Raw genomic sequence first — 13737 nt, forward strand, 5'->3', positions numbered from 1 at the left:
GAAGTACAATTAGACAAAAAATGTTGTATTGGGGCATGTTCCAATATCTGTGATCGGGGTAACCATACTTACCCTAAAAGTAAGGGATGACTCTGGGTTTTGTTTCTTTAGGGCAGGGGAATTTTAAATTAAAAACAAAATAATTGTTTTATCAAATGCAATTTACAGCTTTGAATGCTCATGTAAAAATAAATAAATAAGAATCAAAAATCCCTACCTACCTGCCCTTTTAATTCTGCCCGTTATGTCAATACAACAATTTTGTTGACTTATTTATTTGTCTTTCACAACATTCCAGAGTTTAGAGTTAAGAGTTAACAGAACCTGGAACCAAGCCTCATTATGGCTTTTCCTGCACAGCACTTTATTCTGTTTAGCAAATTACGAACTTGTTGAGATAAATTAATTTAAATAGTTCTTTTGATAAGCTATTTATATATTTATTTATTACCGTTTCACAGATATTGCCATAAATAGCAACTTGAATCTAAAATACCCTGCAGCAGCTCGCCTAATATTGTTTTGCTTGTTACAAGTCACTAGTTAACAATGAATCTCCCAACTGATTTACTATTGCATTACTGTAGTATAGGTCTCTTCATATTACTCTTATCAAAAAAACAGCATAGGTTTTCAATCCTAGTGACCTAGTTTATGGGCCAGTTGCCAGTGTACAATAGTTTAGGTAGAAAATGTAGAATCAATAGATTTAAGTTCATTTGTACATATTGATCAGCTATTTATATCATCTTTTCTCCAAATACTTTTATTTTGTTTAGTTGAGGTCACACATTACAGGTCAGTACACAAATTGTCTTCAAAATCAATTTCTTGCTTGGGCTTCTGAACGGGTGTCGTTACTAGGTGCGGATTGCCACGCAAAAACTGATAGTATGAAAGAACAAAACAACACTTCTGGCCCAATGTCATGGCTGTATTTAAGGGATTGGCCACCTGCCTAAGGCTAATCCTTTAGTCATGGAAGCACTATTTTTAATACAGGGACACTTATTTAGATGCCTGTAAGGCTGTAATTCTCATCATTTTACAAATTTGTTATATCAAATTTGTGGCCATATTGCTAAAATATCTGCTTTAGAGATGCATTCCAATAAGAACAAACAGTCCCAGTATTGGTTCAGTGGCTTCAAAGATATGCACCGATCAAGTTTTTGGAGGAACCATTTTTAGGAGTGATGAATATTTATGTTTTTGAAGAGATCCAATATCATAGCTGGATGGAATACTAAATAACTATAATGGGGAAGTAGGATTTCTCTGGTAGATGCATGTAGTTTATGGGGGCATTGAAGGTGCGACAGGGTAATGTTCATTTGTTACATGTCCTGAACCAAGGTTTTGAACTTTAAACAAAATGACCTAATCTTTCTAAGAAGCAACAAAAATAGACAACAAGTTTAGGCAACAAGATTGATGAAGCTTAATAAGATATGAATAGTTATGATTCACTTGTACATCACTTCATTCTTATTTTTAACCAATTTAGAAGTTTGAACCAGCTGTTTTAAAAAATTACATAGCAAAAATTCTCTTAAAGGAAAGTGATAAACAAATCTGAAGGTGAACTGAGATTGTTTGAAGAAATATAAAGAAATATAGCAGCATGTTAACTGACATTGGACTGACATGTTTGACATTTGCTTAAAAAGTTACCATATTCAGAGTCTTGGTCAGGAGCAACGGAGCTTGCGATGTCATCAGCGTCTTCATTCAGCGTAGTGTTTACGACCGTCCAGTCACATGACCATCCGATAACGAACCCGACATCAGTCTGGACAATGTGAAGATCATCTGTGGAACAGGAAGATCAGGGAAGCCATAGAGATAAAGACTCAAACATGGGTGGTCATGTGACTGGAGGATTACAAACTCTATGCTGAATGAAGACCCTGTGGTGGCATCGCAAGCTACATCGCTGCTAACCAAGACTCTGAAAAGGGTAACTTTTTAAGGAAATAAAGAAATGTGTTACAATGTATGTGAGTTTATATATCTGCCATAGAACCTTTGAATTCGGGAACCAAACTTAACATTTTATTTTAACAGAAGAGTGTGTTTTTTTAAATAATGAAATTGACCTACAAATTTGTTGTTGTTGATTAATTAGAGCAGTTTGGCAAGAATTTGTATCCAAATTTTAAGTTCAACTAAATTTGGGCCCTTCATGCACTGTGATATACAAATAAAATACAATATCAAATATTTGCACTACAATTGTGTATCTACACAAGTCTGATGTCGTTCTGAAGGTTTTATTATGTCATAGCTAGACTGCCATGCATATCATCACAAAAGTCCTACTGTTCCATTTGTATTTGCCCATTCATTTGAAGTAGATTTAATTGTTTGTGCGGTGACCTATGAGTAATAACTGTTTCTCCTGTTCCTTAGGTGAACATTTTGTTAGTGGCAGTGACATTGGGCTATTCCCGTTGAAATCCATACACCCCTCTATGGAAGACATGACCTTAGTCTTCTTAACAGGGAGTGTGAATTTCAAATGGAGTTACCTGAATGAGTGATTCCATTTGAAACCTACACCCCCTGAGATGGGATTAAGGTCATGCCTTCCATAGGGGGTGTATGGAATTCAGCTGGAATAGCCTATCATTTTGAGATTAATTGGCATGGCTGATAAAAAAAACCTAGATAAATAAGGACCTGAAACTTTTATATATATATCCCTGTATTATTTTACAATTTTTACTGCATTTGTATAATAGTTTATAAATGAAGCAAACTTGCTCAAAATACCACTATAGTTTGTCTGTCTGTCTGTCTGGTCTCAAGTTGAGAGTAATGCCATGTTGGATTTTGGAGTGGCAGATTCGAATCGGGCATATACACACTCATGGAAGGGTAATTTTTGCGTACGCCTGAGATGCAACCATGTAAACACACTGATTCAAATCTACCACAGGAAAATCCAACATGGCGTTACTCTCAACTTGAGATGAGATTGAGTATAGTAGCAATATGGCCAGTAGTAACCAGTCAGAGCTGAGGCTCTGGGAAACTTAGCAATCAGCTTGGCCAATACCCAAAATCTACATGCTCATCACTCGCAATATGTGTAACATTTGAATCTAAGGGACCTGGGCCAGGTCTGAATCCGATATCAAACAATATAACAACTTTATTCACAAGCCTCGACTGCAGTGTTTGTGTGAGCTATGTCCTTGAAATGTGATATTTGATGCTAGGGAAAACAAAACAAATGAAAAATAAAACGAGAGCCCCTGCAGGATGCATTGTTTGTATTGATAAGAGTTTTCCATTGTCAAAGTTGTCATGTGAAATAATATGCTATTGACAAGAAATATATATTTGTGCATTGCTCGTAATTAAACTACTGATAAAAAATAATAGAAACAACAATAACAAACAACAATGGCCTTGTTTGCTCGGTATTCTAGTTTAATAGCTTGATATGATGCCAACATTTTTGTACAGATGGATTTTGTTGCAAATATTATTTTACCCTTCTGAGTTCATGTAAACATGCTGCTTAGGTATCCGTTTATTGCATTTGACTGAAGTTTGCTATTTCGGCATCCCAAATCACTTTGAATTATATCTGCCCAGCACTAAATATGCAAAGATATTGACATAACTTATTTATTCTTATTTTCTATTTTCTTTCTCTAGTATAAATTTTACCCAGATCACCTAAAATTGCAACTGCCAACGCCGCCACCATGGTTCTTTCACAAAATTTCCAGAGATCATGCGGAGCAGATTCTCTTAAAGAACCCCGACCAGGGTCACTTGCTTATTCGAGTCAGCGAATCACATCCTGGGGAGTACTCACTCTCAGTGAGGCAAGACATGGGTGGAATAGTCGTCAAACATTACAGATTCCGATGGGAAACTAACACATATAAGTTACTTATTGATGAGGTGGTGAGTTGAAGACATTCATAAGGACATAGAAGTATTTTTATTTATTTATTTATTTTTTTTTTATGTCGAGCATATCTAGGCATTAACAGCTGAAATCAAGGAGATAAAGCTGAGGAAACTTCGGCCAGGTACAAGTGACCTGGTGGACGAAGGGGGTCACCGTAGATAGCTGGTCGGGGATTTTACAGGACAGTCAAGTGTAACCAACAATCAGGCATATTACCCTGATCCGAACCGACTGTAACAAGGTTTTTTATCATGGGTCATCTGCACCGCCATTACCAGATGAGCCACGGGGAGAGCGTTTTTTGCATACATGCACTTCTCAAACGAGCTTTCACCCTCAACTTGCTGCATGTTGTGTGTTCATATGCTGTTCATGCACATGAATTACTCCATATATTTTGCAAATGCCTTCTGACATGTTGCTTGGAAGGTGTGAAAAACAAAAATGCACTTTTTATGCACATGCGATTTTAAGTTTTCGTATATACACTTATGCATAAAAAGGACATATTTGTGTGTTTTTATTTTTGTGGTAGCTGTTTTGAGGGTGAAAATTAAATACTCCTTTAAAATTGCCTCCGCCATGTGATTGAAATCTTGTTCTGTAAATAAATAGGGAAGTTCTGCGAAAAAAGTAATTGCGACCTGTGGAAAATGCAAAATAGGGGTCAAAATTGTTTCGTTTATTTCAGCTAACACTAATTCTGAGACTGATGATGGACGAAAAATGTGTTAATGTATCTTTTGGCAGTTTGTAGTATTATGTGCTATTGAATAACTTTTGATGGCACACCAATTATATGTTGCAGTTGGACCAAAGTTGGCAATTGGGAAATTGAAGTAAATTGGCATTACAAAGCCCATAACTTTTGTCAACTATAATAGTCCATTTGGTTTCATTGAGACAGTATCGTCTGTGTGTGATATACATGCGATCAAAGGCGATGTATATGTAAGGCCAAGTCACTTTGTGCCGCATCACACGCTAGATGCACCGCTACTGTCTTGAGGAAGTCAAATAGACTATTGTCCTGCTAATCATGCAAGAATGATACTATGTATGAATACTCATGATGATATCTCAGTTGTCTAAATTGCCTCTTTCGGCCTGATTGGACCATTCACATTATGGCATTAGCACCAATAGAGTACAAGTTATGTCTAGATCCATAATATTTCTCTTATCTAATAAACATCCTTTTGTAAATTTGTGTTGCCAATTTGTGTTGTCCTTGAGATAATGAGAGTGGACAACTATGAAGACCAGCACCAATTTGTGGTCAAGCAAGTTTCCTGTGTATAGGACCACAGAGATACAGAAATTTTGAATTTATAAATTAGTTTATAGTGAAGCTAACACAACTTTGACAATAATAATGCCTTCTCCTTGTATCTCACACATAACGGACCAAATGCTGGGTTTACTTTTATGGTTTATTTAAAAAACACAGTCGCAGCTTAAAGCTGAATTGATGTACAGTGTATACAACAAACTGTAAGACATAGAATATCAAAAAACACATAACGCACAAACTTTAGACCATGGGGCAAGACCACCTCCTCGCACCGAATGTTGCGCCTTTGGCCGTTCAGCCCCCTCGATCTACCTATATACAACCAAATCCCAAGGTCAGAAATGTCTGTAGCTGAAAGTGTAGACATATTTGACACCTTATACACCAAAATAACATTGAAAAGTACTGAACGAGTAATGCTTTAAACTGGCTCCAGTCATATATTATATAGTCTTCAAAACGTCTACGTTTTGTATGCCTTGCTACAGTGCTAGGATATAGCACATAAGTTTTGGATCTTTAGTAAGAATTTGGAATGACTGCAGGCCCAATAGAAATTAGGGTTAGAATGAGTTTAGATTTGTGGGTAGCAATTTCTGTGTTTGCTGCTATAATTCTTGTATAAATTACAAACACAAAAAATGTTTTGCAAATTTTCAAAATTGTGGAAATTAAAAAATGTGAATCAAGATATTCTTTTTTTGGTCGGTCAGAAAAGGGCAATACAACTTTGTCATGTGACCGCGGGTTACCCCATTGGTCACATGACTAGTTGTTTTCCACTCTACCTCACTTTCTGATGAAACCCCATGGATGTAGGATAAAATATCAAATAAGTCAAATATTTGTTGAGAGAACCGTTTAAAATCTCTGTTTATCAATACAGCTTTGTTTGTGTCTAAATGGCAGAGTAAAGATTGCCAACACACTCAAATTTGCCAACTTTATTTCCATGTATGTAGTAAATACCATGTTCTATATGGATGTATGCCACAAAGGTCAAATTCCAGCTCTGCATTTCAGCTGAAACCTCTTCATTGTTAGTGCTCTTGTTAATTGTATGAAATGCGCTATTCTGGTTATAATCCATACACCCTCTAAGGAAGACATAACCTTAATCTACCTCCCAGGAAGTGTGCATTTTAAATGGGGTTACCTGAATGGGTGACTTCATTTGAAATCTACACCCCCTGTGTGTCTTCCATAGGGTGTATGGATTTCAGCTGGGATAGCCCAGTGTGATTTGGTTGCACACATAGGCCTACATTTATTGCTTATTGCAACAAGGAAGTATTATGTGTTTTTAGGATCATTCTTTCTTGACGATCAGTAACAGCAACATTGTTTGATTTTGAATAAAGTGAAGAATAGACTTATTCATTGCCATATCACAAAGAGAGAAAAGGGGGAAATCCTTCACAAGCAATTCATTTTCATCATGGCAAATATTCTGGTCTACTCTGTATGGAAAATGTATTCATTAGTATTATGCAAAGAATATAAAGCACAAACTGTGGACTTCAAATCTTCAAGAAAATTACAAAGAATCTAACTTGCAATTAATTATAATGATACTTTAACTGTGATTTCTAAAGTGGTGAGTTTATTAGTTTGAGAAGCATGAGCTGCATGTTTTGTTGTTGTAGCAGGTCCACTATTTGTTGTGTAAAGGTAATTAAAATATTAATTGATGACATTGTTTGTCTACTAGAATTCAAGTTGTGAGTACCACAAAAGACATTAGATAATTAAAACTATTAACCACTGAGAAAGAAAGTAATTAAATGCACTGTTCTTTAGACTAATGATTCTCTCAGTGACAACAGAATAGGGAGATAGGCTGACTTAATGACAGCCAGCAAAGGTACTCGGAACTGAAAAAAGGCTAATTGAGATTTGTTCTGGTGGATCCACACATCCCCTTTGCATGTTTATAATTCTGCAAATGACAAATCTGCCAGAATTTGCTGTAAGGTTTTACTTTTAAAAGCTAGCAGACGACGGTATTATATGTGACGTGTCATGTCAAAAGGAGACACTTTTGGGCAGGTTACCAATTTTGAGGTTTTTACATATCTTAAATATAGAGATATTTTGCTCCACACTGCAGTTTTCCCCAATTAAATCGGACATTCCTAAGCGAAGATATTGAGTTCGGAAGTTATGGTATGATAAAATTAGAAATTGAGATATCGGCCTTTAAAAATATTATTGACAATGTTGAGAGTGGGAATTAATTTGAAAAATGTCTCAAAAAATACAAGATGTCAGTTATATTCTGGTCTAAAACTATCAGACAATATTTTTAACTATAATAACATCACAAATTCGCAACAAACCTAAATTGTGAAAAAATCACCCACTGGTAGATTTTTGGCTATTTCTCCATTTACGATCCTGCCCAAAAGTGTCTCCTTTTGACATGACACGTCACATATGCCAACAGTAAAAATGATTTCACAAGCTGTTTTATAACCTTTTTGACCTATTTGATCAACAATTTAGAGCAGTTAACTGAAATTTCTGCATGTTCCTTTAATTTACTGAATGATAGTATGTAATTGACCTTTTTGGTAAATGATGTGCACATCGGCGTGACGTCAATGATGACATTCTGGGTCTACCGCAAAGGCTTATGGGATTTACCAAAATGTCAATTATGGGAATTATTAAATTATGATTTCACAGAGGTTGACCACGCAACCACCATACTTCACATGATTGTGTGTATGCACATGTGCTTGATGTACCATATACTACCTGTTGATTAATGCCCTGGGCACTTAATAAGTCAGTAACTTTAGGGTGCTTGATGAATAAAATTTGAAGCAATTGAAGTCAAATTCATCATAACCCAAAACTGACAGGTTTAAATGATAATTTTACTTAGACATTTTACATAATTTACTTATAATACAAGTGTTTTGAAAAATGAATGCTTAGACAGTTGTCACTTGAAAAATGTCTCCTAGAGACCTTGCACTGGCTGTTTAAAATCCTTTTGTACGTCTATAAATCTATGCAACATCAGAGTCCCAACTACATCTCGGACTACTTTACCGTTTATGTTCCTCCTCATAACTTGCGATCATCTTTTGACAGTAACTGGCTCGCTATTCCAAGATGCAGCCACAGAATGACTGGTGAAAACAGATTTCACATTGCACATAAAATCTGCTGTGACCACATCCGCGTTCAAGTCTATGCTAAAGACTCATTTGTTTTCTTGAACTGTTTCTCTTGTTATATGACTTTTTGTGTATTTTTGTTGTAAGTGCCATGGTATCTTGGTGAATGGCGCCATAAATGCCTGTAAATGTAAAATGTAATAGGAAGTGACAATATTCATCATCACAAAAAATATGTGCAAACTATTTTTCATTTAAAATTTTTACTTTTTTTTCTCTCTCTCTCTATCAGCAACCAGAACTGCTGAACATGTATGATCTAATAATGTTCTTCATAGAGCGAAGTGGCGGCAACTTAAAACCAATACAAACCAGAGACCCCAAAGTACTCAAACTACCTGATAATTTGTATGAGCATAGGTTTCAACAATGTAAGTATACAGAAGAATTCATTTAATGCATGTCACTCACTTTTTTTTCTCTTCACAAACACTTGATTTTCTAGTAGAAACACTTACACTAACTCCATTTTGTAGAGTTTTCAATTACAGTTTAAAAAGAGGATAGAAAAGTGTGACTTTGTATTCATGATATTACAATCTAAATGTGTATATCTCCAAAACTATATACTTTGTTTGACTTATATATGGCAAGACACATAACATTGAGGATTTGTTGAGCGCAGCACCTGTGCTAGTTGAGCTTTGTGTAATGCGTGACTGGCGCAACAAAATCCAAATCGTTATTGCCATTAGAAGTTGATCAAAGTATGAAGGAGTTGATCATAAACGAAAACAAAATATTCCAAAAATAATTAAGTAGAAGAACATTAACATGGAACATAGTTACAATGTTCAAGTCACACTTTTTATCCAAATCAGTTTGATTTAACAAACCCATCTTGCATTTAATATTGCCTGCTTGTAAGCATTTCATAAAACATTTTCATGATGGGAGTTTTTTGGAGGGAAACCCCCAAGTCAAACAAACCAATATAAACATTGAAACCATTGGTGCTCCAAGCAAGGCAACAAATGTACACATGGCATAAAGAGTAATACTCGGTTGTATAAGCCACCATTGTTTGTAAGTCATTCAATAAAACAAAAATCTGAAATGTTCAATTTGTTACAGAAGATGGCTTTAATTTGGCACCTCATTTGAGCAAGAATTGACACAGAAAACAGGCCAGCAAGTCTGTTTATCGTCCAATTGACACCTTATGAAATTGTCAATGTGCATGGTACAACACAGAGAGTGAGCATTTATACATGCATGCGATCCTTACAAGGGATAGCCGTGCTGTGATATAGCACTTTGTGGCCTGATCTCACAATTGTTTCTTGCTTAATTTTCACAAACGAGGTATCAATTTAAAGAAGACATTTTCTGTAATAGAATGTAGGCTATATTTCTAAATTTTGTTGATGAAATGACTGACCAACAATAGTAGCTTCTAATTTTAGTAGTTACTTTTTATGCCAGGTATATGCAATCACAATCATCATGATGCACACTGCTTCAAGCAGCTTGCAGGCTTAAACGCAAGATATTTGAACTAATTTCTCGCACAAATCACACATATAGTTCATTTTCTAGTTGGTGGGTCCTTTTGATGGGAACATTTTCACATTATTAGCTTAATATTTGAACATAAACCGCAGAATTGAAATAGGTTTTTTTTATGGAATTCATTTATTATCGTTACAAAAGATTTGTAACATTTCTTGCATGAAATTTTTTATTTTTTAAAGCATGATGTTTTTAATTAATTATGATATAATAAAATCAGCATGCAGAATATAATTTATTTTGATAAAAATTGTTTTTTATTTAAAGATGAGTTATTATGCATGACACAATGCAGTTAGCTATTCCAGTTGAAATCCATACATCCTCTATTGAAGACATGACCTTAATATCCCACACAGGGGGTGTAGATCTCAGGGCTCGGTGGTTACGGCCTTGGACTCATAATCCGAGAGCTTGCTCGACGTGCGTGGGTTCGATTCCCGTCCCACCACCGTGTTGCGCCTTGGGCAAGGCGCTTTGCCTCACTTGCCTCACCCCACCCAGGTGCAATGGGAAGCTGTTAGGGGTAGTCACAGTCGTTGTACTGATGGACCCTGCGCCACTTGTAGGCTGCAAACGTGGTTCCGACATATTCTAATGACGGCGAATAAATGTAAAGCGCTTTGAGGCTGTTTACGGCATAAAGCGCTATATAAATATCTACATTTATTTTATTTTTTTTTTAAATTCCATTAGAAATTTAAATTCACACTGTGGAAGACTAAGATTATGTCTTCCATTGGGGGTGCACAGATTTCAACTGGAATAGCACAAATTTTGCAGACAGCATGCAGATAATTTAGTTGATGGGTTTGGATTTTGGATTGCTGTAACTGAAACCATTTCATGTTAAAGAATTAATTTAAAGAGGTTTTGTTTAAAAATTGTTTGATTTTATAGAAAAATTAGTATGCATGATTTCATTTTCAATTAGTTCAATTCTCTCAGACAGCATGCAGTTTATTATGAAATTGAATTTTGTTTAATCGAAGCACCAAACAAAGATGAATTTGATGTTTTTGTTACCAAAAGCACTGCAGTCTCTTTCATGTACTGAAAATGTGTGAGATTAGAAAAAGAAATACATTCTTTAGTCACAGTTGCATATTGACCAATGAGAGTGGGGAGAGTTTCCCTAGACTCGAAATATCAAATATTGCTATGTTTTAGACCAAAATCAACTTCATTCACAAAGTCTATACACATTCATTGGACTCTCATTTGAATTCAATTGCAGCTCCTTATATTAATAATTCTTTGCAGCCTACTGGATGGGCAAGGAGTTCAAATATAGCTTTGATTTATGTACTTTACCCTTCTATTTTTAAGTTAACAGCCCTTTTTTTTTATGGCTACTAGTCATTAATAAGTAAGCCAGGATACCCACATAGTATATCAAAATACACCTGTTGATTGAAACTTACATGAAAGAGACTTTGCCTTGGTAGCAACCATATCCTATTCATCCTTGTCTTTTTCTGCTCTGCAGTAACACAAGGAATAAATCCTGAAAATGGCGAGGCCCCATATAGAAACAGATTGTCACTACAGCGGTCTAAGACCGTCAACAACGGCAGGCCGCAAGAGGGTACTTATCTTATTCCCGAAAATAATTCTTCAGGTATCGGCTTCTTAATTTTTAGTGCATGCTAAACAATTTTTAAAAAAATTCTGCTTTTTTAAATAGAAATGTGCACATTGTTGGAAAGTTGACATCTACAAAAGTCAAATTTTTATTATGAATCAAGAAGAATATTAATTAATATGTACACAACATTTCAAAAAGTAACATTGGAGATGAATTGAGGTGTATCAAAAGAGATTAGTCCAAAGAGTCCCGACTCAGAATTGCCCTGTGTGTAACACTATCTACCACATTGGTCTGTTATGCATGAAGAGCAGAATAGCAAAATCAAATTTGCATCTTTAACCCTAACAGTCATAGATACCACAAAATACCAGGATGAAAACCACTGCGCATGCGTCAATCCCAGGGTCTGCAATGACGCAATCACCCTCAGTGTTATATGCTCATGGAATGGCTGCCCGGGGCAGCGTTACCTGTGGAGCTACCGGTCAGTGATCGTGCGCTTGGCATGCGGGGGGTCAAAGGTCGAATCCCGGGGGTGCCAAGTAATTCTTTCTTCATCTTCTCTCCTTTTTCGTTTCTTCTTTAACTTACGATAGCAAAAAGCAGGGTTGGGTGTTAGGGTTAAGCTTGCGTGTTACAAAAGGTTTGCGGATAGTAGTTTGCATATATGCTATCATCATCACAAGGTCTGGCACACAAGACGCAATCAAGCACATGCCTTAAATACATAAATGGTATTAATATTCATGATGCAATCATTGCAATGAAAGAAAGTGAGCATTTGATAAGTGCTTTTCTTGCATTCATTTCATTTTGTCAGTACACAGATGTGTTCGCATCTTATTGTGTGACATGCACCATCTACAAAATGCTGGCTTGATGTGTACCAAATTTAATTTTGATATTACTTTTCCTGTTAATTTTTTAATACCTTGATAATAAATGGATTTATAACAACTATGGTTTTATAATGTTTATAAATGAAGTTAATGACTGATAGTATTTCGCTGATGTTCAAATGACAAAAATTAATGCTTTTGCCCTTACATTTTATCCATTACAGTGCACTCCGCTTTTGGGGTTTTGCATTGTTCGGTGAAAAATTATAGGGCGTGTACATTGGTTTATGTTATTTTCACTACAACAAAATGATATTCAGTCACTAACCTGTTATCAACGTTTGCTGAGTGGAGGTGCACTATTTTGCCCTCCGACACACAAACATGGCAGAGTCTGAACTCTTTGGTTCTAATCTCTTTTGGGTACCTAATTGTCATTGTTTTTGCATTCAATTGGTCTTGAATTACACATGAAACAACCATGTATATGTCATTCTATACATGCTTCAAATACCAAATCAGAAACTTCCAAATATATTAATATGCTAAAAAATGTCATCAAATTATGGTCAAATAAGCACCCAGAATCTTTGTAGATGTCATTTTCATTCTTAGTGTGTGCTTAAGCTGTATAGTAGGTAATAGCTTTGGTTTTTGAAGTGTGGGAGGTTAATGGAGTTGGGTGCTGGATTCTAAAAATCTGTTGTGCTGTAATACTGTAGCTGATCTAAACATCTTTCTAACAACTTTGTGTGGTATTGCTGTGAAAAATCTTTGTGGGAATAAGTGGGAATAAGTTAGAAGCAACATTCATTTTTACAGTATTTGTTTTGTGTTTGGTGTTGTGAGCATGAAATGGGACTTTCATATTTCCTTAAAACATGTTTCTATTTTAGATGACACATATAATTTTAGGAAAGAAATATGCAACTTACACACAATTTTTTGATGTGTTAGAAATTGAAAACTGTTTTGTTCTTTAAAAATATCATGAAAGAAAACTTGTTTTGACATTAAAAGCAGAGTTTAACGACCTATTAAAACCACAATCTGCCCAACATTGCAAATTTTCCCAAAATTGGATATTATTTGTATTCAAATTTAACAATATATAGATTTAAAAACCTTACGTTTCTTTCATATCTTCTAAATATGATCACATTTTGAAATGAAGAATAAAATCTTTGTAGTTATCTGAACACATCATGTTTAATCTCACTGTGGAGGGAAACTCACATTTATGCACTGGAAATCAGCCATCAGTTAAGCTTCCTCACTGCACACTGTCTGTCATCACAAATGCTTATTTTGAGGTATTTCAAGTTATTTTGGGTCAACATTTATTAAAGTGTTATTTTGATCATGCATTCCAAGTGAAACCT

At 35.4% G+C, this 13737-nt stretch overlaps 1 protein-coding gene across 9 annotated transcripts in view; it reads left to right on the forward strand.

Moving 5' to 3' along the window:
- LOC140158552 (signal-transducing adaptor protein 1-like) overlaps nucleotides 1-13737 on the forward strand; it is an 81102-nt gene that overhangs the window by 36659 nt on the left and 30706 nt on the right. For 7 of the 9 annotated variants that reach the window (XM_072181678.1, XM_072181682.1, XM_072181681.1 and 4 more), the window contains exons 6-8: nucleotides 3670-3924; nucleotides 8646-8784; nucleotides 11415-11546. In XM_072181678.1, coding sequence (XP_072037779.1) covers nucleotides 3670-3924; nucleotides 8646-8784; nucleotides 11415-11546 — 526 coding nt within the window. The remainder of the gene's footprint in view (nucleotides 1-3669; nucleotides 3925-8645; nucleotides 8785-11414; nucleotides 11547-13737) is intronic. The other 2 variants (XM_072181679.1, XM_072181684.1) reach the window with 2 other exon arrangements.

This window comes from Amphiura filiformis, chromosome 8 (genome assembly GCF_039555335.1).
Source record: "Amphiura filiformis chromosome 8, Afil_fr2py, whole genome shotgun sequence".
Lineage (NCBI taxonomy): Eukaryota > Metazoa > Echinodermata > Ophiuroidea > Amphilepidida > Amphiuridae > Amphiura > Amphiura filiformis.